General features: G+C 41.4%; 1 protein-coding gene and 1 long non-coding RNA gene across 3 annotated transcripts in view; one reads left to right on the top strand and one right to left on the bottom strand.

Moving 5' to 3' along the window:
• The window catches only part of LOC310753143, a 254,263-nt gene that overhangs the window by 19,930 nt on the left and 207,920 nt on the right, over positions 1-26,413 (bottom strand). The window lies entirely within an intron of this gene.
• The window catches only part of DNAH6 (dynein axonemal heavy chain 6), a 119,567-nt gene that overhangs the window by 91,852 nt on the left and 1,302 nt on the right, over positions 1-26,413 (top strand). For both annotated transcript variants that reach the window (XM_083592576.1, XM_083592577.1), the window contains 9 exons: positions 1,115-1,253; positions 4,512-4,631; positions 8,537-8,658; positions 13,013-13,142; positions 17,083-17,210; positions 19,748-19,933; positions 22,791-22,863; positions 23,818-23,969; positions 25,953-26,175. In XM_083592576.1, the coding sequence (XP_083448702.1) occupies positions 1,115-1,253; positions 4,512-4,631; positions 8,537-8,658; positions 13,013-13,142; positions 17,083-17,210; positions 19,748-19,933; positions 22,791-22,863; positions 23,818-23,969; positions 25,953-26,175 (1,273 nt within the window). The remainder of the gene's footprint in view (positions 1-1,114; positions 1,254-4,511; positions 4,632-8,536; positions 8,659-13,012; positions 13,143-17,082; positions 17,211-19,747; positions 19,934-22,790; positions 22,864-23,817; positions 23,970-25,952; positions 26,176-26,413) is intronic.

Below are 26,413 nucleotides of genomic sequence, written 5' to 3'. Positions count from 1 at the left end.
AGTGTGCAATAAAATATTGCAGAAATGTACAGATTTTAGACCAGAACAGTCTGAAAAAGTTAGAAGTTCCATTTCTAATGCATTTGTTATAGTCTCACTTACGAAAAGGCTCCTTTTGAATTCTAAAGCAGTTGAATCAGAAGTGGATATCAGTGAAACACAATTATGCCTCAGTTTATCTTGATTATGTCCAAAGAACTTCGCTTTGGAAACATGGACATTTCTAATATTGAAATATAGATGCCTCCCCTTAGTAGTAGCGTTGAGATACTATACATACTTGAGAATTGGTGTAGGTCTCAGTAAATGCAATAGAACTTACTTCTGAGTAGACATTCATTTAATGGCGCTTTGAATTCATGTACTGTACAGTGTTTTTGATTAGTAAAATCCTGTAGAAGAGTCAATGTTTACTGAGAAGCTAGTGTTTACATCTAACTTTTATACCAGGTTTCCCACAGCTTCCTCTGCTTTGTGATGATTCCCGAGCAATTCAGAAACAACAGCTTCCTCAGAAGTCACAGAGCCAAGGAGGAACAACCCTAACCAAGACTTTCCACACACCCACTCAACTCTGTAAAAACTGGTTGATTCCCTGACCTATGGACATTACTAGTTAGTCCTCCCAGATTTCCAAAACACTGGCTATACACTGCTGGTATCTAAAAGCCCTGCCCTTCAGCTTGATCTCCAGATCAACAAGGATCCGTAATGGCGCATATCTCAGATGCAAACTAGGTGCAGTAAAAAATTAAAATAAAATCCTGAGTAAGGAATAATTATATTCATTACATTTTCCAAAACCATAGGAGCCCTTCTCCTAGTTAATTTCCTAGAGCATGTGTGTGCTACCTGACAGAATGATTACAGTTTAACAGGATCAATGAATGAATGAAATAATCCATGAAATGGCACTCAGTAGGAAACTAGCCAAACTAAACAGAAGGAGACAAATAGTTGTTACACTAAAAAGACACCGTGCTCTGGTTTCTCTTCAGAATGTACACATCTTTTGCCTTTTATGATTAAAAAAATCCACTGAAACCGCATCGTGAAGTTCAGAGGACACTGATCAAACCTAATTTAATCTCTTTGTTGTCTCTTAATCTTCAAGGAGAGGAAAAAATTTGGACCTCTTGGTTGGAACATTTGTTATGAATTTAATGACAGTGACAGAGAATGCGCCTTATTGAACCTCAATCTTTATTGTCAAGAGGGGAAGGTGCCCTGGGATGCCCTCATATATATAACAGGTATAGTATTTTGCCAGTTTAATAACAGCTGTGATATTATTGCTTATCCATGCACACATTATTCCACAGTAAATGGGTGGATGGTGGTTAACAGGTTGAGATTGAATCCCAACAAAACACAAGTGCTGTTTCTGATCTTGCACGTGGAACCCATTTTTCCTGACAGCCACATATGTCTGCTTTATGTATCTTGCTATCCACATCTGATCAGCATGCATACCTTCCTTAACTTCAAGGACTTTGAGTTGACACTCTTTTTAAGAATAAACAATGTTAAGAAGAAGTTGAGAATTTGTGAAGAGTCAGGCACGGTGGAATATGTATTAAGTTTAGAATGTATGTTTAAAACATACAGAATCCTGTTTATAGTAGTTTAGGCAATGCATATTTCCTTTTAGGATAGTGATTTTATTTCACTAAAGTTAAAACTGCATTTTGCATACGTTACAGTGTTTTACTTACCGTACTATTTGGTTTCTACAAATGCTGTTTAAAATGGGGTTGAATTATGTCTGTGAGAAAGCACTAACATTTAAAGTGAGCTTTAAATGTCATGCTTGTTTATTCATTTTTGTTTGGTTTTACATTTTTTGCCAGTAGTTACCCGTGTCACAGGATAAATCGTCTCACTTGTAATAAACAGCAAATGTTCTATTTGTCTGTGCTGTGTTCTACCAAGCCGAAGAGTAGAATTACTGCAGATTCTTTGAGCTGAATGCAATTGCTTTCAGGGTTGCTTGCTAAGTGAAGGCTATTCAGTGGGCACAAATTGCAACTGAAAGTACTCTGTCAGTATGAGTTGTGAAGATTTGTGCATTCACCCATGTCTGTCAAACACTTAGTTACAGCTAATTTGTTTTATTTCACTGGCAGTCTCACCGAAATACCTTCTCAGCTGTGTAGGACCAACTATTTTTACTAAGTTGTTTATTATATTTATATCTTACTGCATGGCTCATTGGACCCTAGACCAGTGATTCCCAGTTGGTGATCCACAGACCCTGGGGGTCCACATAACCCACTCAGGGGGTCCGTGGCACCATTCACATAACAAAAACTATCATAGAGATATCAAAATTTTCAAAAGTAGGGGATTCATGGCTTGGTTTTTGAAAAGCATGTGGTCCGCATTGAGAACCACTACCCCAGACCATTTCCCAGTAGTGATGTATGGAAGTCAGAGCTGGACCATAAAGAAGGCTGGTCGCAGAAGAATTGATGCTTTTGAGTTATGGTGCTGGAGGAGACTCTTGAGAGTCCCATGGACTGCAAGAGGATCAAACCTATCCATTCTGAAGGAAATTAGCCTTGAGTGCTCATTGGAAGGACAGATCGTGAAGCTGAGGCTCCAATACTTTGGCCACCTCATGAGAAGAGAAGACTCCCTGGAAAAGACCCTGATATTGGGAAGGATTGAGGGCACAAGGAGAAGGGGACAACAGAGGATGAGATGGTTGGACAGTGTTCTCGAAGCTACCAACATGAGTTTGACCAAACTGCGGGAGTCAGTGGAAGACAGGAGTGCCTGGTGTGCTCTGGTCCATGAGGTCACAAAGAGTCGGACACGACTAAATGACTAAACAACAACAAACCCCAGACCAAAGTGACTTGCAACAAGAATGGCAGCAGCCATGATGTTAGCAACAATGAAACCAATCTAAACGCAAAGTTGAAAATGTCTACAGTTAGAATTGGACTTGGAGATTAAAATCCACCTCCAGACCATTTTAAAAATAGTAAACAGCAGCAGATAAAATACTCTTAATTAAGTTATGCATAAACAATCAGCCCCCTCATCTGGATACCTACGGAATCAAGGACATTTTTACCATTCACTATTTCTGAATTAAGAACATGTTGACTAGTTTTGAGGAAGTGAGGATAGGTGGCCTGGAGAGCTTCCTGCAGGAGAGAAGGACCTATGGTTCTACTGGGCTAGTCCTGAGTTTGTTTACTCAGTATGGCTATTTGAATTCCATAGCTCCAAAACAGTCACAGAAAACATCATACTTGGTCTGCACTGAAGAAAACCTGAATTGCATGAGCTTCTCTGTCTCTTCCATTTCATCAGCTGTTGAAATTTTGCTCCCCACAACAGCTCTAAATGTGACTTTGAGATGCTACTGTCATCACATTCAATTCCAGCCAATACAATTTTTGTTTCTTTTCTCACTATATTATGCAGGGACTGTGAAATCCCTTCTATAACCACAAAGGTCTCATTTTACTGCATTACTATCCTCTGTACATAAAAATTAGTTCCTTTAATCCAGCTTCTTAATATCTGGAAACAAAGGTATGACATACACAAAATGTCAGGAGACATTATCTTATTTGAACAGAGCTGGTCAGTAAAACATTATCATTGGGAGCTATTAATTATTCTTGCCTGGAATGAATTAAATAATGCATATCATCTGTTCCTAAAGGGATGAAATGCTTGCTTATCTCTTCAAAATAAGTATATTAGATACCAGTTCAAACAAACTCAGAAGATATCAAAGCTCGTTTCACAGTAGCTTTCTCAAGGTAGAAAGAATTTTATCCAGAAAGCAAAATTTCACATTAGCAGTCCTCCATCAGTAGCCATTTTCAAACCCTTCAGGTTTAACCTGTATTCCTTCCAGCAGACAGATATCCTAACAATTTTACAGTAGATTTATTCTGCCAACTGAAAAGTACAATTTTTTCAGACTGATCTTTCTGCCATTTGAGTTATTTTTAAGGAAGTTCTCCAAAAAAAATCAGCACTTCTGACATGGGTTACCATACATCCAGGTTTTCCTGGACATTTTCACGATTTCCAGAAATTCTGCCCAGATGCTATTAGCGCTGGACAAATCCTGGATATGTCCGGGATGTATGGCAGCCCTATTCAGTAATCCAAATGTATTAAATAACTGGGCATTATTGTAATATAAATATAGTTCTGAATACAAGCTAGTTTGGTCCAGATGTAGAATGAAAATTTTAAAAATCTGGCTTGTATCCAGTGTTAGTCCTGCTCAGAGATGACCTGTTTAAATTATTGGGCATAACTAACTTTCTTGCATTCATTTCAGTGGGCCTACTCTAATTTATTTAGGCCTTCTTTTCTTTCCTGTTACAAGGAAAAGAAGACTCAATGAATTCTGGTTTGAGAACATCACATTTTATCAACTAACCGTTCAGCAATGTGAAAATATATACCCCGAGAAAATGAATTATGTACAAAAAGTGAAAGATGTCATCATAATCTGTAAAACTGATGTTTTGCAGGCGAAATTACATATGGAGGACGAGTTACAGATGCTTGGGATCAGAGATGTCTTCGCACAGTCCTAAGGAGGTTTTTTGCTCCTGAAACGTTAGAAGAAGACTATAAATATTCAGAATCAGGTAAATATATTTTCAAGCTGTGGAGGTCTCACGTTAATGGAAGATTCTGTTAAAAAAGAGTCCTGCGGCACCTTAGGTTTACACATTTATTATACATTTTTAGTTGTGAGTCCTTAGTCGCTTTCAGCACAGAACTGTGCAGCTATATATAGAAAACTTGCTGAATGCTAGACATACTTATATGCTTAATAATAATAACATATTTATTTTAATTTATATCCCGCCCATCTGGCTGGGTTTCACCAGCCACTCTGGGCGGCTTCCATCTTCCACCAGCAATACAACACAAAATCTATTGCCTACAGCTAAGTCCACTTGTGTACAGGCTCATCAGATAGAGACTTGCCTTTCCCAAACTCACTGTTTTGGCACTTCAAGCCATATAGCCATTCTCCTTACCATCTGCCAATTTACTGTGGTGGACAGTGAAACCACTGGACTGGGTAATTCCCTCATCATGTGACAGAGACAGAAGCCAATAAATGTGGGAGGCAGGCTCAATCTCCTCAGTTTTTTCCCTCCTGCCTGACAGAGCAGTTTGTAGGAATACGTATATTTTGATTGGTATTTATTGGTTTTGCCAAATTGGCAGAGCAATATTGGCATTCACAAAGTAATTACGTCCCTTGCAGTAATGACTAGCACACTGTTGTTTCCAGTGAAGATTTCCCAAGTGATCATTCCACAAACACGTGTATAAGATACAGGTTGAATGGCTGGCTCCTTCGGAGCATAAGAGAAGAAGCCTTACTGCACTGGGCTCCCCACTTGGCCTCTTTCCACCAATGCGACGTTGCGCGCATGTATGATGTCAAACACGTGCGACTCATGGCAGCTGCCCAATCTTAGATGCAAGACGGTGCCTCTGCCTCACAACAACCCTGTCAGATAGGTTAGGCTGAGAATGAGAGACTAGCTCAAGGTCAACCAGTGAGCTTCACGGCTGAGTGGGGATTTGAACCCTTGTCTCCCAGGTCCTAAGCCCACACTGGTGGTTCAGGAACACATTCCAGCCAGGCAAAAGCACTCAAGAGGGATACAGGAGACAGTGTTGACTGGGAGAGTCCCGAGGGCCACATAGAGAAATCTGGGGGGCTGTATCTATCCCCCTGGCTTAAGGTTCTCCACTCCCGATCTAGCAGTAAGCAACACCTGTTTTCTCAGAATCAGATGACGGAAGAAAACTATCATATACAACTAAGAGTACTCTCCCTTCTGAGTGGGTAGAGTGTTTAGGAATACAAACATATCCTCCACCATGTTGGGGGGGGGCCCTTTGCAACCAGCAACAATGTCTGGGTAACCACTGTTGTTTTCTTCAGTTGGGATGTTCCACAACCGATTGCCAAATCTTTACAAAATCTAAGGTAAAGGTAAAGGGACCCCTGACCATTAGGTCCAGTCGTGACCGACTCTGGGGTTGCGGTGCTCATCTCGCTTTATTGGCCAAGGGAGCCGGCGTACAGCTTCCGGATCATGTGGCCAGCATGACTAAGCCACTTCTGGAGAACCAGAGCAGTGCACGGAAACGCGCCGTTTACCTTCCTGCCAGTGCAGTACCTATTTATCTACTTGCACTTTGACGTGTTTTCGAACTGCTAGGTTGGCAGGAGCAGGGACCGAGCAATGGGAGCTCACTCCGTTGCGGGGATTTGAACCGCCGACCTTCTGAACGGCAAGCCCTAGGCTCTGTGGTTTAACCCACAGCGCCACCCGCGTCCCTAAAATCTGTGTTACTGACTATCAAACTTTGGGATTGTTGAAATATATAATAATAATAATAATAATAATAATAATAATAATAATAATAATAATAAATTACTTTTTTTAAAAAATTGAGTCTTGCAACTCAAATTGGGCCTATTAGACCCCCAATGTTTAAGCAACGAGGACTAAATTCACTTCTGGGGCCCTTCCAGGATTAGGGGCCCTGAAGCTTGAGCTTCATTAGTTTCATATTAGATCTGCCCCTGGCTGGGATGTCATGTAGGACCCTGGGAAAGACAGCAACACCTTGCTCTGCTTAGACATGATTGACTTGTTAAGGGGATGCAATTACTGAAGCTTTTTAAAACACACACAAACACACCCACACGGATGAATGTAAATCTATACAGATTCAATTTAACACTTATAGGAAACCAGTTAGGAAAGGCCAGTTTTATTTCACTGTAATATGTAAATTGCACATATCTGTTCTGGGAATCACAACATAAACATTTCACTTCACTGTGCTATTTTTACACAGTTAACTTTTCCGATTAGAACAGCATGTTAAAGTTATTAACAGAAATGCCCCAGTTCAGGGATTTAGGAGGCCTGCAGCCTTTATAGATTCTAAAGAGATTACTGCATATTTTATAAGCTTTACAAGAACTCCTTAAAGTCTTTATTAGATCGTCTGAGTTTAAAATTTAATACAAGGGGAAAGCGTCAAGAACTATTGGAAGGTCTGAAGTCCTCATGAGTCTTTGAATCACACCGGATGCATTACATCCTTGTAGATGGTTAAATATAGGTAGCACCTGGATATTTATCATTTGTGTGCCCTGTTTGCATTGGTCACACTGAGCAGATCCATAGATCCATCCTCCTAGAAGGTGGTGCCTTCAAAATGTGTTTGAAAACTACCTTCATGGTGGTGTTTGTTTTTTAGTATTGGATGGTATCCAACTATAGCCACCCGCTTACACAACTGGCTTCCATTCAAGCCAATCGAACTTGCCCTTCCTCTCTCCACCTTGGAGATCCCTCAGATTTCTTCCACAAACCTAGGAGACCCTGTGGAGCACATGCAGGACTGCTGAGACCTGCAGGGAGGGGAGAGAGGAAGTCCTACAACAGAGGAAGTTCACAACAGCAGAAGCCCAAAACACCAGCTTATTTCCTAACAGCAGCAACAATAAGCCCCACACTATCCTTTCTCTGCAGCCTATGTTGCGCTGCAGGGCACAACCCACCTTAATGTTTCCTTTTATGCTACCCGATTGCATCACTCCAGCCCTAACCCCATATCTTCTCCCATACCCTAAATTCTGGCCCCTCTTATAACCCAGGGGATGTCGCCTCCTTTGATGTGCTGAAGCTCATTACCTCAAAGGGGATTGGCTTTTCACATCTATTCAACACTCAGCCCTTTTGATACTTTGAACTTCAAATGGTGTATCCTCCGGGCCAGTTCACCTTACAAGAAAATTAGTCTTTTCAATTAACACTTGTTGATTGGCTAGGATTACTGTCCTAATACACGCTTCAGAAATCTGCCTAATTTAGTTAGTGTTTACCCATGCTAAATATTGGTGCTTACACTACAGACTGTGCTTCCTTTGGCACATACATTATTTTTTTTAAAGCAAGCTTAATTAAACACCTCAAACCTTAAATTCTGTCACTAATCTAAATTTTTGGCTGTCTTGTACCCTCATATTCATAAAACTACAAAGCACATGTATGTACTATGATTCTGAATTAGTTTTGTATGTGACTAACCTTTTTCTGAGGGACGCGGGTGGCGCTGTGGGTAAAACCTCAGTGCCTAGGACTTGCCGATCGCATGGTCGGCGGTTCGAATCCCCACGGCGGGGTGAGCTTCCGTCTTTCGGTCCCAGCTCCTGCCCACCTAGCAGTTCGAAAGCACCCTTACGTGCAAGTAGATAAATAGGTACCGCTTTATAGTGGGAAGGTAAACGGCGTTTCCGTGTGCTGAGCTGGTGCCGGTTCGCCAGAGCAGCTTCGTCACGCTGGCCACGTGACCCGGAAGTGTCTGCGGACAGCGCTGGCTCCCGGCCTCTAGAGTGAGATGAGCGCACAACCCTAGAGTCTGTCAAGCCTGGCCTGTACGGGCAGGGGTACCTTTACCTTTACCTTTAACCTTTTTCTGCTGTGTTTGCCTTTCTATACAATAGGTATATATTTTGCCCCAGTGGCTGACAGTCTGCAAGATTTTAAAGACTACATTGAAAACCTTCCTTTGATTGATGACCCAGAAATATTTGGAATGCATGAAAATGCCAATTTAGCTTTCCAGGTTTGTGAATATATTTAAGATATGTGCTCCAAGGTAATTAAGATAAATGAGTTATACTCCTTAACGTTAAAGGAGAGTTTGCTTTAATGGTTGCAGTTGGTTGAAGAGAAATAACAAGCAGTGATTGCTAAGCAGTCCGTCCACACATGGCTGCTTCTTCCCCACAAGTAGTGGCTTTTGTTTTGTTTTAAAATCATGTTATGATTTATTCAAAAGCTGCCTTTCATTAACATCAATAGTATCTGTAACAATTTATGATCTAATGGGCTTTAAAACTCTAATGAGAGGAAGAACAGCTTTAAAGTTACGACGACAACCAGTTCATTCAGATTTAATATATTTATGCTATGCAGTTTCCTTAAACAATTCTGAAGCAATTTTTTAAAAAAAATATTTACTGAAGGTCATCTTAATGTGCATGTGTAGTTAGCATTCTCAGTGGAGATTAGATTTATTTAAGCCAAGTGGGGGATTATTAATATTCAGTTAAAATTGCACAGAAACCCCCAATTGACATCCAAACTGCATTTCTGTGCCTGATGGGGCACATTTGGACATTTGTGCACTCCTTCATAAACCATGATTCCTGAACTCTGTGTTCATCATGGCTGCGTGATATTCCTTCACACACATCCTTATTCTGATTGCGCATCATAGTTGGTAAAGAGATCTGCGCGTCTATTAACATCTGATCTGGGGAACTGTGACTTAATGCTGTCTAACAAGTTGGCTTGTTTTAAACAAACTACCATATTTTTCAGTGTATAAGACGGTGTGTTCTTTTTTTTTAAAAAAAAAAGTCCAAAATTGGGGGTCTTCTTATACACGGATGGTGAATGAACAGGGGTATATTTTTAAAAAACACTATTTACGTTCCCGCGGCTGACGTGAAGAAGCTGCCAGGCGTCAGAGGAAAAAAACAAAAGCAAAACAAAAAAAAGCTCAGCAATGCCAGTTCTGGTGCTTTGAATATTTAATAAAATATCAAAGTTGTTCTGTTTGATGTTTAAAATATTGATTTCTTAATTTTGGGTTCAAAAAATAGGGGTCACCTTATACATGGTGGCGTCTTATACATGGAAAAGTACAGTGTATATATAATGTTAACCACACTTTGTTGATTCAGACAAACCGACAAACTATGGTTAAGCAAAACTGAAAGATGAAAGGTCTTCCTAGCCAAGCAAGATGGGAGAAAGGGTACACACACCTGAGGTTCCCACCATACTACACTATGGTTTAGTGCGACTTGCAAATGTAGCCACTTATTGAAGCATGGCTTTTCATTGGAAAAGAAGTATGTTAGTAACAATTAGAGATGTAATTTGATTATTGATGCTGGTTCAGATTACGATTTGACAGACTCATCACCTGTACCATTTCACTTGAATTCTCACTTAGCTATCCGATCCAGTTCTTTATGGAAAGTAATGCTATTTTTACGTTCTTTATGACTAGTTCAGATCTGGCTTACTGTCTGTCTGCTCAAGTGAGGATGAGAAGGTGATGGGCACACACACCACTTACTGTTCTTTGTCATTTTTTTCTTGTCAGGTAGCTAGCATATTAACAACTGATATTGTCAAGCAAAGGGGTGGCTCTCCAAATGGCAGGCGAAAACAGTTACTATAAATGTGATAATACAGTGGTACTTCTGGTTAAGAACATAATTCATTCCGGAGGTCTGTTCTTAACCTGAAACTGTTCTTAACCTGAGGTACCACTTTAGCTAATGGGGCCTCCCACCGCCCCCACGCCATTTCTGTTCTCATCCTGAAGTAAAGTTCTTAACCCGAGGTACTACTTCCGGGTTAGCGGAGTCTGTAACCTGAAGCGTCTGTAACCCGAAGTGTTTGTAACCCGAGGTACCACTGTATGGGATGACCTAGGCACATGCTGGCATTAGATGCATCAAATTGAATAGGGCCATCAGGGAAGTTTGCAAAGAGCATTGCATTTGCAAATGCAGTTGTCTGTGTGGCGTTCTTTGTTTAGCTGTGTAAGCTGCTGCCTTCAGTGCACTGGAAAGCACTGCTGGAGTCACCTGCCCCCCTCCAAACCAAAGCAGAGAGGACACATTGTTATAGTTGTGTGACTCTGTCGTGACACGACATATCCTCTGTATATTTCTTTTCAGTCAAGGCAAATGGAAATGCTGTTGTGCAGCGCTGTGTCTCGGGGAGAGAACACTTTGCATGGGTCAAATAAAATTAAAGGGCGATTAAAGAAAATGTACTCCAGTCAATACCACCACCTCCCACCTCAGATTTGAGCTTACAGATGATGCATTGTGAATTCATTGCCGTCAGTTATCCTGCTGTTCTAAGCAGAAGGATTGACTGCCACTGAAAGTGGAGGCTCCAGTGGAGGCAGGATTCCTACACACACCCCTTAGTGATACTGCTTGAATTGTAACAAATTGCAGGAGGAACGACTTAAGGCAATGAGAATTTAGTAGGGTGGTTTGGAAAAATAAACATTAGCTGAATTTATACATAAAAATGAGTGTGGATGAAGGGAAATCCCACCCAGAAGTGTAAATTGAATTCATTTTGAGGGTGAACTGCTGGGAAAAGAATGGTGATGGTCAAGGAAGTAAAATGAATTTATAGGGATGCTGACAGGGCGGGGTGGGCTCTGTATTTCCGCACCCACCTGCCAAATACACCACTTAGTTCTAGAATGGAACATATTTCAGGGTACAGGTGTGTTCATGACTCCCCGACTAATCCACCATACCCCAAAAAAACTCAGTTCGTTTTTTTCAAGCCATGCCTTGCATGCAGGGTGTGCTTATGATTTCTCCGCATACTTTGCCCAGAAAAAAAAACAAATTTTAAAATGTGGTTTTGGATGGATTAATAATGAAAAATAATAAGCATAATCAGGATGACAGAAAAATAAATCTTTACTATAATTTTATTTATTTATCATCCACTCCTCACCCTAAGGTCTCAGGGCAGGGACGTGGGTGGCGCTGTGGGTTAAACCACAGAGCCTAGGACTTGCCAATCAGAAGGTCGGCAGTTTGAATCCCTGCGACAGGGTGAGCTCCCGTTGTTCGGTCCCAGCTCCTGCCAACCTAGCAGTTTGAAAGTACAAAGTGCAAGTAGATAAATAGGTACCGCTCCAGCGGGAAGGTAAACGGCGTTTCCCTGCGCTGCTCTGGTTCACCAGAAGTGGCTTAGTCATGCTGGCCACATGACCTGGAAGCTGTACGCCGGCTCCCTCGGCCAATAAAGCGAGATGAGCACCACAACCCCAGAGTCGGTCACGACTGGAGCTAATAGACAGGGGTCCCTTTACCCTTTACCTTTAATGTTATTGCAGAAAGATATGTGTCAGACTCACATTTTAACAATCACAAAATAAAAGTCAAGCCTATTTTTGGTTATATTAATAAATATAATAGAATCACATTAGGACAATGGCTACACTTTCTGTGAGTGTTTGTTTAAGGGGGCAAAACAGTGAGAGAAAGGTCAGCAGTTAAAACAATGAATGTTAATGGTGGTTAATAGCCAACACAGTCACCTCAACAGTGACTCAGTGAGACAGAAGTTACATTGAATAAACATTTCAGCAGTACCTATTTTAAATATTGCCATAACAAATTATAACTTGCATATGAAGTTCAAATCATGCCCCCCCCAAGAAGCAGATATGAAAAACAATATTCTTTTTAAATCAGGACTGGGTTTTTAAAAATGTATTTATTACATTTTGCTTATGGTGTATCGTTCATTATAAACTAGACTAATGAAGCAGTGTTTAAGATTCAGTGCTATAAGAAGTGGGAGATGGTATTACCCCCCTCCAAGAAGAACCCATCCATAAAACTCACAGTCTAGAGAAAGGATTTTATATCTTCTGCTAGCAAGATAATTATCAAAAATCATTAAATGTTAACTTTTCTCTGTTATTATTATAGCTACATTTGATAACGCATTCTACAAAGTTTAGTGGACTAAGTTACAAATAAGTAGGAGCAATTGCCTGCTTTTTCAAACGAAAGTACTAAAAGTTATTGTTAACTTTATAGATATTGAAGGATTTAAATTCTTATATTGAATCAATAATGGAAATGGGTGTCAAGATTCAAGAATGTACGATAGATGCACTTTTATAAGTGGCAAACTTTGAAGGGAACAAAATGTAAAACTTCTACTTTATGATGAGTTTCATATGCAACCATGTGTGGCCATGTTTTATCTTTTGAGCATGAAGAAGGAATTAAATGGGTAGATAGATTTATAAACGTAAATGTTTCTTATGGAAATCAAATAATTTATTTTGAACATAGACACCCTAAAAATTGAGGTGCAAATTAGAATGTATCGCTTCTTTATTACAGCGCAAAGAGACAAATACCCTCATCACTACAATACTTGATGTACAGCCACGATCAACTGCCCAAGGAACAGGAAAAAGCAATGATGAGATTGTTGAGGAGCTTGCTACCTCAATCCTGGCTAAAATTCCTGGTATGGAAAGCACTAACTTTCTTTTCTAATATGACTGCTGATGTAGTTTCCCCCACTTAATTCCCTGATTTAGGAAACAGCCGATCGCTGGAATTATGCCATTGATCTTTAAGAGATAGATCATGCTACAAGCGGTGTTAATTCTCATAGCTGAAAACCTATGCCTTCTCTCTGTGTCACTAAGTTGCTCTCCCTGACTGCTGGCCTAACTCTCTTACTTAGTTCCACATACATTAATACAGGTCATGCCCCAACCTGAGATGGATTGTAGCGGGGGAGGCGTAGTTTAGGATTTTTAAGAGAATAAGAAATATTTGGTGGATAAGAGAGAAGCAGCAAGTAGGGAGAGTGGGATTTGTTTGGAAAAAATGCCAACATGTTGATCTGTGGTCACAGGGATGGACAGACTCATTGAGAATTGGTCCATCCAAGTTCTACATGTCTTTCCCCTACAATTCCCTCTGGGAGCAACAGAATGCCACCACGTCCCATCGCTCCCGGAGGGGCCCACTCATGATCAACTTTAGAAGCAGCTGAGTCTGCTGTTGAATCCAAGTTTTGCCAGTTCTTCCTCCAGCAGGTTTATCTCCCATAGAGTAGGCCTAGGTTTCCAACTTTTGTCTCATACACATACATATATGAAAGTTTCTCAGCCAAGAGATGCCTAGAAGATTCGCAGATGTTTCTACAACAACTGAAAAAAACTTCTTAAGAATTTGTGAAGAGAGATATGACTATAATGTTAGCAAGGGAAGATTTGCCTCCATCATAGGCCAAGCAAGTTCCAGCTGCTTGAATCCATTCCCTCACCTCAGAGGTCACAGGTGAAGGCTGAAGGTTAACCGTAATCAAGACCCAGGGATGAGGGCAGGAAATACCACCTGAATGACCATGGCACCATACGAACACCATGTTATTTCTGTTCCTGACACCACACTTGAATGTGTGCTCTTTTATTCTATTTAAAAAAAACTTTTTGTAAGCCACATTGAGAACTTCTGAGGGTTAGAAAACAGAATATAGGCATTAAAAGTCGCATACACTAGCCAGTAGATGCCCATGCCACAGCAGGCGCTGTTCCCAGCAATTTGACTTTACCCCCTAATGGCGCACTTTTCCATTGCCGAGAGAGAGAAGGATGCCAGCAACTATCTGCATGCTGGTACCTTGCAAAGTTCTATGTAGGGTTGTAGTTGTTGTTTTGAGAACAGTGTGCTTCCACTTCCAATGAAAACTTAGGTGTGCTTTTCTGTTCTGAAGAAGATCAGCAATATGAGGGGCAGAATCTGCCTGAAGCCTTGTTCTGTACCCTCTTGACAGGGGCGGAGGAAGGGGGTGCAGTGGAGGCGATCCACCCAGGGTGTCACCACTGAGGAGGTTGACAAAATGCCGGATGGCACTCACCGCAGGGCCTGCAGTGCACCTGAGCCACATCTCTCTCCTGGGAGTGATGTGGTGGCTTGGGCACCTGCAGGCTCTGAGCTGCCCCAAACGGTCCACCCGCCGCCTCCCCCTCAGCTGTAGGGTGGCAGAGTGGGAGGAGGCAGGCAGACTCCTCGGAGGCCCCACAGAGCGTCCTGCCCTGACTCGCCCCACTCCTGGGTGCAGGGCACGCGTGTTGTCCCAGGCGCCCGATCAGCTTGCTCCTCCGCTGCCTCTTCACCTCTTTTGCTTTTCAGAAAATATTTGTAGGAAATCACTTCCAATGTCCTGGCTGCCCTCTAATAATTGAGAAATATCTGATAAACACACAAGTAAGATCCAGCACTCTGCCAAAACAACAACAAACTTATCTTGAAATGGCTTGGCTTGGTTGGCTATGCTGCCCAGCACTGACTATGAAAACAGCTTTTCAACAACAACAACAGACAGCTTTAACATAATTATTTTATTATTCACCGATTTAAAACTCTTATTTTAATTGGAGCAGCATGCGGTGCAGGTAGCATTCTTGCGGACATTTTATATTCATCTTTTCTGAGGCAGGTCATGTGGTGAAGAATGCTATATCTCTCTTGTTTAGTTGAGACAAGCTGTTGTTTTAAATAAATACCCACACAATATCTACTTAATTAATCAAGCAATTACTCAAAGCAAAAGAGTTAATTAAGGAAGGAAAATGTTTAATTGGTTGCCAGCCCTACTAAGTAATCTGTCAACCATTCTGACAGCTATAACTGTCTTGAGCTAGTTCAGACCAGAAATGAAGAATGCTATTTTCCACAAACCTGGAGAGCCCTGCAGTACAATCCTATGTGTGTTTTCTTAGATGTAGTTCAGTGAGATGTATTCTCTGTTGGAATGAAGGAAAGAAAGAAAATAAATATAAAAGAAGAATTCTGTGGATGCCAAGTACACTTTGGTGAGAGAACCGCAGCAGAGATTTAAAATCACAAAATATGCAGCAAAGTAAAGCTTGGAAATATAGGCCATTAGACCTTTAAAAGATACCCATCTAAGTTTCTTCCAAATTTCCCCTCTTGCTCAGCATAGAAAAAGACCACACGTTTGGGAAGTTAAAACGTCAAATTCATGTGATTTCTCCATACAACATTCAGAAAAAATTGCACAGGCAGTAAAAGTTGACATAGTTTCAGTGTTGAAAGTTCCTAAATTATTGGTTTATGAATACAAGAATGGCTTGTAAGAGCCATGTGGTCTGAGTCTGGAGCAACTAGCTCAGACCTCTTTACAGGGATAGCTCCAGATTCTATTAGCCTGGAGCAAATAACCTTGATTGAGGAACCAGTGTTATAAAATGTCACATATCCCAGCAGCAGAAGTTGTTTGTGGTCTTCAGTTGCTCTTCTCAAGGTTTCAGGAGGGCACACATGCTTCTCATATCAGGCTTGCTTTTCCCTTCTTACATAGCAACTATTCTAGAGGCAGTCCCGCCTGGCCATGGGAGATCATCTTTTATATGTTAGAAGCAAAAATTGTGTTTCCGCCTCCTGAGAACTGTTTGGTTTGCTAACCTTCCTACCAGCACCACCTCCCTTCGCCAAGGGCATAGGATTGATAAATCCCATTCCCTGGAAAGCTGTCAGCTGTTTTGGAACTCAAGGTTGCTTTCCCTCATGTATAATCTGTAAATGTCAAGTGTATGACGCCTGCCAGTTTATCAAACATGGCAAGATTACCGGTAGTTAGATAAGTTTGTTTGTGGTGTCTTGTCTTCAGCACATACACTCGTCGTTTCCCTTTATCATAGACTCATAGAGTTGTAAGGGACCCTGAGGATCATCCAGCCCCTTACAATGCAGGAATATGCAGCTGTCCCATACAGTGATTGAACTTGCAATCATTGCTCTAACCAGCTTTTTATTGAAACAAAGGGCTTCAATTGAATCACTGCTGTGAACAATGAAATCTACTTCCCTTGTGAGGTTGGCCATTCTGGTCCACGCAACATGGAGTTGAAGGGGAGACAGAGACATTGAGCAGAGGGGTGGCCAGAGAGAACCCAGCCATTGCCCAGTGGGACTAGAAAGGCTGGTTGCCATCCATGCAGACTTACCCTCTGTTGCATTTCATCTCATCTCTCTCTCACACACACACCCCTATGAGCAGGATGAGAGAAGTTGTGGCGAGCGGAATGAATTTACGGAGGTTAGACCCCTGGTTCAAGGTACATCCTTAATCCTAACAACAGGTGCAGAAATGGCTCTGCCAAATGCTTCTGTTGCTGTCAAGAGTGTAAGAGACCACTGGGCCTGTTGGGCTTGTGCCGTTTTTTTAAACCATGTATGAAAGTGGGTCAGAGGGAATTTTTCATGTTGCTTGCTAGCCCCCAAATTCTTACTTAGTAGACAATAAGGCCCTTAATATTTTTTTTAAAAAAATATTTTTTTAAAATCCTGACGATGGCTGTATGTTCTAAATGGATGGTAATGACATGGACAAGCTTTGTTCAGAGATTAAATCAGCATTTGTGTTGCAGAAAAACTTGACATGGACGTGGCTGCTGAAGCCCTTTTTGTCAAGGATGACAAAGGGCGGCTGGACTCTCTGACTACAGTCCTTGGTCAAGAAGTGGATCGTTTCAACCGTCTTCTCATTCTGTTAAGGGTATAACCATATTTTTTTCCTTGGCTGGCATAAATATTGATGTTAGTGATTTGCTGTGCTTGTATTTAGAAGCCAGTGCTGTGGAAGGGCAGCCTTATTATGCTAAGAATCAATATGCCCCAAAAGCTACTCTTGAGAAGCTTCTGATCTTAGCATAATATAATAATATAAACCAGAGCTGAATGTAATGAAAAGGCTCTTGAGATTCTGCTGGGAGAATGCAGTGAACCTCTAAGGCCAACCAATTATCTGTTGTGTCACTGTCTTAAGATGTCAGCAAAGCATCGTTTAGAATTTGTTTGTTTCTTAAATTTATGAACTGTTAAATTTGTAGGCTACTAGATCGTAAGAAAACCTCTAAGGAGTTTACAAATTATCTTATAAAAAGAGAAATATTACGTAGTTGTCCTTTAAATATTTGGGGGAATGACAATGGCTTTTTAAAAAAGAGTTTTGAAAACAAGGCATCTAATAAAATGCTTCGATATTTTATTATTGCAGGGAACATGCATTCTTATATGACAGGGATCCCTAAGGCCCATCCTTCCTCTCCTCCCTTGAATCTGGATGTGATATGTTGTGTCTACTTACAGTGCCATGTTAACCCCCCAGCACTGTTCACTGGGATGGGCTATAGGATATTTGCCTCTACACCAGTCTCCCATCAGTGGAGAGGAGAGCTGTTGGGTCTGTCACAACCTCAGCTTCACCAAGGCAGGCAGTAGACTCCCACTCCTGCCGGTGGTTTCCTGAGAGCACCAGGCAGTACAAAGTTTCAAAACGGGGAGCTTCCGGGTACGGTGGCAGTGACTCTGCAGTTGGTACCCCTTGGAAAACCATAGCTTTAACTATACGGACCTTTGTCGTCTGTTTGTTCTCTGGAAGACATAAGGAATAGGTTGGTGGGCTGGCAGTCTGGTTGGATCAGATATCCAACTTCTCCAGACTACGAATCCACAGGGAAACTGATGAAGCTGTATCACGTGGCAATTTTACGGAGGATACGTGAAGCTGTATCACGTGGCAATTTTACGGAGGATATGTGAAGAAATGTATCGTGATCACATCTGTGTGTTTGTTTTTGGCAAAAGCAAATGTCTATGTACTGTTGCCTTGTTGCTCTTGCCTCTCTTTTCTCCTCTGCTCTTGTTTTCTTCCCCATTCATGGAATTCAGATAGTACATTTCTCAAAACATGGAGTTGCCTTTTGCTTATCACTCTTGTAAAGCATACACCGGTGACATTATAATAAAAGCAAGAGGAAAGGTGTGTGCTTGAAGCTAAAGCAACACCCTCCTACTTCTGCCTCATACAGCTTGTTCCACAATGCTCCAGTGTTCTTGCTTGAGGCCAGGCCCTACAGTGCAATCCTATTCATGCTTTCTCAGAAGTAAATCCCATTTATTTCAATTGCATCTGCATCCAAGATGGTATGCCTAGGATTTCAATCTTGCAAATGGCGAAGAAAAGGAGAAGGAAAACCCTCATACTTTTCAAATGCTATATCACATGACAGGAAATGCCCAAAGCTTCTTGGACTTCACATCTGTCCTTCCTTAGCCTCTCATTCCCTATGTAATTTGATTCTTCCCTTTCAAAAGTTGCTCTTTTCTTCTGCAGCTTAGATAATTTAAGTACTTTCCACCTGGCTTTCCCCCAGCATAGCGATTTGGCCACAGAACGGGATCATATATCTTTGGCTCCAAGGACTGAGGAGTCCCTGGCTGCTACACATTGCTACAGTGGCTGCATTTGGAAGTGCTGCTTTCACAGAATGCAAGATTGATTTTATGGTTTTTCTCTGCCACCCATAAGGGTTGCAGTAAACTTTGTGGCACAGTAGCATATAGTGGTTTTTTTAAATTAATTGTTATCAATCTTCATTACTGCTAAAAATACTCAATAACCTTGGACGGAGTGGACAAAACAGGATAACAGCTCCATATCACTGTTTTTACAGGCATATAATTTTACTGACAGGGAATTTGCACCCTTGTTTTTCTGCATATTTGTTTGTGTAGTGTTTGATTACAGGTAATCCCCAATACCTCCATTTGGCTGAAGTATTTGGGGACAAGATATGTAACTAGTTCCCGTGCCTTTAGTATAAAATTAATCAGTGTTAGGCCTGTGGGTTTTGCATTTTCAAAAAAGCCAGCAGTTTTCTTCTAGCAGTGCTTTTCTTCTAGAAAAAAAGTTTCCTGTACTCATCATGAAGTTGTTACAGTAAGGGCAGCTTCCCTGCCCCCCTAAATCAATAAAAATGCTTAACTAACTGAGGTTCTGTCCCCCTAACAAAAATCCTGGCTACATCCATGGGCCCCTCAATGTTCCAAAAGTGCAGAACTGAGCGCGGCACAACTCCTTCTCCTCTTCCTGCTCCTGCTGTGGAAGGGAAGGAGGGATGAAGCAGCCTCCCACTGGAGGATTGACTGCAGCAAAAGCAGAGAGTGCCATTATGAGCCTGGTTGGACTGTCATAAGAGGCCTTGGTTTTCCATGGCACAATAAAACACACTATCATTGTTTAACTTCCAGACCTCTCTACAAACGCTTAACAAAGCTATTGCAGGATTCGTCGTGATGTCGGAAGAAATGGAGAGAGTGTATCACAGCTTTCTTAACAACCAGGTCCCGTCCCTGTGGGCCAATGCAGCCTACCCATCACTGAAACCTTTAGGAGGATGGGTCAAAGATCTCGTGCTAAGGACAGCTTTTGTAGATGTAAGTATAAATGCTGTTGGTTAAGGGCTGGAGTAATTTTAGGGTTCAGAGCTGACCTAGATCTTTCAACTGTGGGGGATGTTACGAAAGCAAGCACTTTCATTTGGAATCCCTGTCTCAAAAGCTGGCACATAAAATGGCGCACATTAATTATTCTTGTTACACCCAATAATATAGCTTTACAAAATACAAGCAGAAACCAGGTTCATGCCCTGAGTAGCTTTTGCAGCTCTGTTCCCTCTCAGTCAGGAGAGGCGGCTGAGGTAGTAGGCTGTTATTTGGAGGCAATTGCATAGGGGCCAACAAACTGAAATTAGATCCAAAATACAGAATACTGCCTGGGGTTTGATTTGGAACTTGTATAACCTCTGCTTTAAAACAGCTGCAGTTCATTTCTGGGCCCAATTCAAGGCTCTCACACCAGGGTTTAAAGCCCTATATGACTTAGGCCCCAAATTTGTGAAAGACCATCTCCTTCCGTTCAAATGCTCTTGGGTATTAAGATCAGCAGATAGGTCCCTCTTGGTAGTTCCACTTCCATTGGAGATTCAGGGAGGTGTTTGCCAAGGAGAGGGAATTTGCTGTGACTTCCTCTAATCGAATGAGGGATGCGGGTGGCGCTGTGGGTAAAACCTCAGCGTCTAGGACTTGCCGATCGCATGGTCGGCGGTTCGAATCCCCACGGCGGGGTGAGCTCCCGTCTTTCGGTCCCAGCTCCTGCCCACCTAGCAGTTCGAAAGCACCCTTAAGTGCAAGTAGATAAATAGGTACCTCTTTATAGTGGGAAGGTAAACGGCGTTTCCGTGTGCTGCTCTGGTGCCGGTTCGCCGGAGCAGCTTCGTCACGCTGGCCACGTGACCCGGAACTGTCTGCGGACAGTGCTGGCTCCCGGCCTCTAGAGTGAGATGAGCGCACAACCCTAGAGTCTGTCAAGACTGGCCTGTACGGGCAGGGGTACCTTTACCTTTACCTTTACCCCTAATCGAGTAGAAAGAAGGTAGAAAAACAAGTGTAAGGACAAGAATAGGCACTTACATGTGCTTTGGCTTCATTTCTTTATGGGATGAAGGACTAAGGGATTGGAGCAAAGTCTTTTTTAGCAAGAGCTTTGAAGAAATAGAGGTGGCACCGTGTGGGTATTTTACAAGGGAATTTCAGGCATAAGAAGCAGGAAGGAGTGAACAGCATCAGCTAAAAAAGCAGGGACCTTCAGGCAGTTGAAGTGTTGAACGAATGAAGGCCATGGGCTGGTTTATTAGGAAGAAGAGATAAGGGGGAAACACCATACAAAGAATATAAACACTAATGAGTGGAATAATAGAAAACCATGTGAAAAATGCAGGCCTTCCCCATTTATTGCAACTTGGCTTCCTTCTCACTTGAATTAATAAGTGCTGCTGCCAAATATGAGTCACAGCAAACAAACAAACCAGGGAACAATTTGCAAAGTGAAGCCAATATTCCCCATTCTTGGCGTTCTTCACAATGCAGGGTTGAGAGTAATTGCGCTATTACTCCTCCTGATTAACTGGTTACTTAACAGCACATGTGAACAACCTACAGCTCCTGGGCTACATGCAGCTTCCGCAGGCCTTCCCTCCAGCCTGTCTGTTTGCCCACCCCCAATTCTCCTGTATCCCATTCTTCCCTTAGCACAGAGTTCTATTTACATGGGGAGGAGGATGCAAGAGGATGACTCCCCATGGACCTTCCTCCCCATTGCAGTTGTGCTCCTCTCAGCTCGCCAAACAGATGTTCAATAGGGAGAGGAGAGCGTGATTGCCAGCCCAGTCAGCTGAGGAGCAGGGAACATGCACAGTGGAACCACTGAGATGCCACTGTACACCCTGCCCACAACCCAGCTGACGGACACTAGGAAGAAATGTGCCAATCAGCTCTACCCAGCACCAATTAACTGATATGGGGGGAGGCACATAATGGAAGCTCTGCCTGTTGAATGTTTTCCTCTTCCCTGCTGCCTGTGTGTGTGTGTGTGTGTGTGTGTGTGTGTGTGTGTGTTGGCAAGTTTGTGGGGGGCAGGGGGTGTTTGCATATGTGCACATGCATATGCAAATGTGACCTACCACCAAAGCAGCCCTGGAAACCCACCTCTGATTACCATATAGATATGTTCGTGCGGGCAAAAGATTCACAGTGGAATTAAAAGGGCAAAAGGCATCTTCATGTGTGCATTTGTGGCTGCTGTTGTTTGATACTATGTAATAATAAGAATAAGAATAAGAATAAATTTATTATTTATTCCCCGCCCATCTGTCTGGGTTTCCCCATCTACTCTGGGCAGCTTCCAGCAAAATAATAACAAATGTCAAATATTAAAAACTTGATACAGGGCTGCCTTTAGGTATCTTCTAAAAGTTGTGTAGTTCTTTATCTCCCTGACATCTGATGGGAGGGTATACTATCAGATGATCAGACAGGGGTAGAAAAGAGTGTGCTGTGTTAAGGCTGGACCACATCTTCCCACCTAAAAGAATCGACTTCAGAAGCCCTTTACAACTCCAGTTTCCTAGGAAATGCAGGGTCCATTGGCTTCTGATCTTCATGAGAGTTGCCTTTAGCTCAAATCAATATGTGAAAACCACAACTGCAGCCATTAGTGAGCCGCCTTCTGATGCACTCAAGGTTTTCTGGATTGGGGCCAAAAGTAATGATTTTTTTTAAAAAAAATATTAAAGTCATATCCACTTAGATGGAGGACTAGAATTCTAGCTAAACCCAGTTCTGCTGTCCATCAATGCAAATGAACTTAGGTCAATCCTTGGTTTTAGCGAGTTAAATGGAATGTCAGATTTTACGCCTAGTATATATCTATCATCAGTTGTATGTGTTTTCCTAGTTCTGGCTCAAAAGAGGCAAGCCTAAATCATTCTGGATCTCTGGATTCTTTTTTCCACAAGGATTTTTAACAGGTAAATATTCACTATTCCCTCTGTTTCTGATATTCTGGCACAATGACTGCATCAAAACAGTACCACACATATATAGCACAGGATGTACCTGCAGATTTGAGGAAACCTCAAGATGATTTGCAGAAGTACAAACAAACCTTTGCATAGGAAGACCCTAAAGACTGCATGGAGTAATCAAGGATGTACCTACTATAGTATTTTTCTGACGTAGGTAGTGGGGAAGAGATTGAATCCATCAAACTTTTGCAGAGGAATCCAAACAGCTGATCAATTAGATTTTATTTGTTACAACGGAACACTTGGGTACATTGGATTCCCATTCCACAACAAATGGTGTAAGAGAGACTGTTTCTTTGCACTTGTGTAATTGTATTCAACTAACATTTACTCAGAGCAGAGTCATTGAAATTAGTGCCCCTTACTAATTTAGGCCCATTAATTTTAAAGGATCTATTCTGAGCAAAAGTTAGCTAAATGCAACACACATCCTCTTATTTGAATTGGACATTCGTATATAGAACAAGCAGGAAAATAATGTCTCCATTTGAATTGTCTTTGAATTCTAATGTTAATATGAATGACTCTTTATTGTATTTTGTGTTCTGAATTTTAAAAGTAATAAGAAAATTAAATAAAAATGTGAATGCAGCGATTCTGAGTGAACTAATAAGCCATAATAAGCATTTATGTATTCTGTTCCAAAATAGTATACTTTCATCTTTTCTCTGTTTAATTACAATTGCTTCAGCATAGTGGTTTATAATAATTCAGTGTTCTATGAAAAATGTTTGAAAGTATGGAAATTAAACAATCAGCTACTATTTTGGTTTGGTTTCTAGTAATAAATGTGCCAATGCTTTTCTTTTCTGTGAATGCTATCCCAAATTCTAGTTAGTCTCTCCCTGAATAATTATTGTTGTTGCTTTTAAAACGTGTCCCTCTTATATTTTTCAGGTACTCTTCAGAATCATGCTCGAAAATATAACTTGCCAATTGATGAGCTTAGCTTTAGTTATAACATGATCCCTGTCTATCGAGATCAAATGCAAGTTGCAGAAGCTTCAAAGTTTTGTCCGTTTGGACACGATTTGCCAATGGATGCTGAGGTACTTAAGTTCCTGTGTTTGTGAACAATATTCGGTTACACAGAAAGAATATATTATTCTGGGTCTGCAGAAAATGCCTCAATCTGTTTTGATATTCATTCACACTTTCATCTGGAATTTTCACAAGTCTGTGTTTTGTTTTGTCACGACTGATGCGGAAATATATATATCTCAGCCATCAGCAGATACTTAGATTTCACTCTATGTGTTCCATTTAAAAATTAGTGAATAGTCTTTTTCAACAAAAACAATGAGGCTTTGTCACACAAGTTAATGACATAGTTAATGACTGAACTATGGTTGCAAACCTAATCATATCTGCTTAGAAGTAAGTCCCACTGAATTCATCTGTGCTTGCTCCCGTGTAAATAGGGTTGGGGTTGTAGCCACTCATGCTGCCTCACTGTTAAGATCATGTTCATGGAAGACAATCTTACTCGGCTATGAGTGATCGCCAAAGAAGAAGAAGACGACTCATGCTGCTCTGATTTCACCATTAGTACAAACTTGTTTGGAGGAAGGAATTTTAATTTTAAAACACATATCTCAGAGGGTTCTCCCCAGTTTGTCCCAAAGGGAAGAATTTTAACTGAGGAGGACAGATAAAATCCAAAGGCAACCAAAGTGATCACTTCTTTTCCATATGGAGAGAAAAAAAAGATTGATGCTTTCTATTGTTTTTGAAAATTCACAACAGGAAGCAGGTTAAGATTCATATCCTACCCCCATTTACCTGGGATTAAGCCTCACTGAATTCCGTGGCATTTACTTATTGGTAGACATGCTTAAGACTGCTGTTTTAGTGCATATAGGCTGCCTTGGCAAGAAACAACACTTCAGAAACAAGAAAAGCAATTAAAATATATCTCAAAGCAATTTGCATATTTATTTTTCCTATGATGTGTGCATAGTGTTTTTTTAAAAAAAAAATGTTGCTGAGAACTAAGTTGAATAGCTTTCACAACAGACTCTTGTCTGTGCCACAGTGGGGGTCAAGTGGGCAGACTAAAGGAAATTGATGTAATAGGATATTTACTGTGGATTTCTCCAGCATCACTAATCCTCAGAATTATATTTAAAGAACAGCAGAATTTATCTAGTGTAATTTAAATTTTTGTTGCTCCCCCCCCCAATTTATCACAAGAAATACGGGGGAGGGGCCCCTACGTGTGATCCCAGTAGTAAGAATACAAGGAATAGGACAAATAGGAAGAATGGGGACCAGAGATAGGGTGTTCTTAGTGGAATTGTAAAGTTGCAAAGGAACCCCAAAAGTCATTAAGTCCAACCTCCTGCAATGCAGACATTGCAACTAAAGAATCATTGACAGATGGCCATCAGAACTCTGCTTAAAAACCTTCAGTGAAGGAGAGTCCACATATTGTATCTTTGTGAGCCATCCCAGGCTCCCCTTGCGCTTGACCTGGGAAATGCAGTTAGTGCAGAATGTTGCCAACAGGAGCGAGACCCTATTAGCATATGACACCTCTGCTCAGGGATCTGCGCTGGCTGCCAGTTTGTTACTGGGACAGGTTCAAGGCGTTGTTACTGGTATACAAAGCCCAATTGGCTTGGGACCAGTTTATATACAGGGTCACCTTATCCGTGCATGTGCTGAAGTGTTTCAATCTCTTTTTAGTATGCTGTTGATTTTAATTGTTTTTAGCTCCTAGTTCTTAATGATAGTTTTCTATTAATTGTGAACTACTTAGAGGTTTTATATACACACACACACACACACACACGGTGAGTCCTTTAAAAGAGGCCCCGTGGACACAGAGTACACATGCTCCACGGGGCCTCTTTTAAAAGACTCACCCTGTATATAATAAATAAATGTGCAAGTTCTTACAAAAAGGGAGCATGTTATTGCCAAGAGGGGAATAGTTAGATCAGCTTTGATGATTAAGTTTATTTTTGTTGGCTACTAGACTTGAGTCGTGTGGGTCCCCCCCCCCCACAACCTCTTGATATTTCTTTCAGCTGCCCTCTCCTGAAGATGGTGTGTTAGTCCATGGCATGTTTATGGATGCCAGTCGCTGGGACGATGAAGAGATGGTCATCGAAGATGCCTTGCCTAGGCAAATGAACCCAGTGTTGCCGGTAGTGCATTTTGAGCCACATCAGAATTATGAGCCAGACCCGTCTCTGTATCATGCGCCACTCTATAAAACAGGAGCAAGAGCAGGAACACTGTCCACCACAGGTAACTGTTTCTTTGATGAAAATGAGGGGAAGCATATAATTTTAATTAGTTTTGTACATAGTAAGAAAAATCTGTATGTGTGGACGCTCCAGACATGAACTCGGCTATTACAATTAGGCCATGGCTCTTAAGTAATTTAAAATATTAGGGTGAGCTTCTTGGCTCGATCAAAATTGGGGCTGGCAGCTATGGTCAAAAGCGTGTAACCTACATTTTCTCATAATAGCCGCATAGAGTT

The sequence above is a fragment of the Podarcis filfolensis genome (assembly GCF_964270895.1).
Source record: "Podarcis filfolensis genome assembly, chromosome: 17".
Lineage (NCBI taxonomy): Eukaryota > Metazoa > Chordata > Lepidosauria > Squamata > Lacertidae > Podarcis > Podarcis filfolensis.
This window is presented reverse-complemented; position numbering and strand designations above follow the sequence as displayed.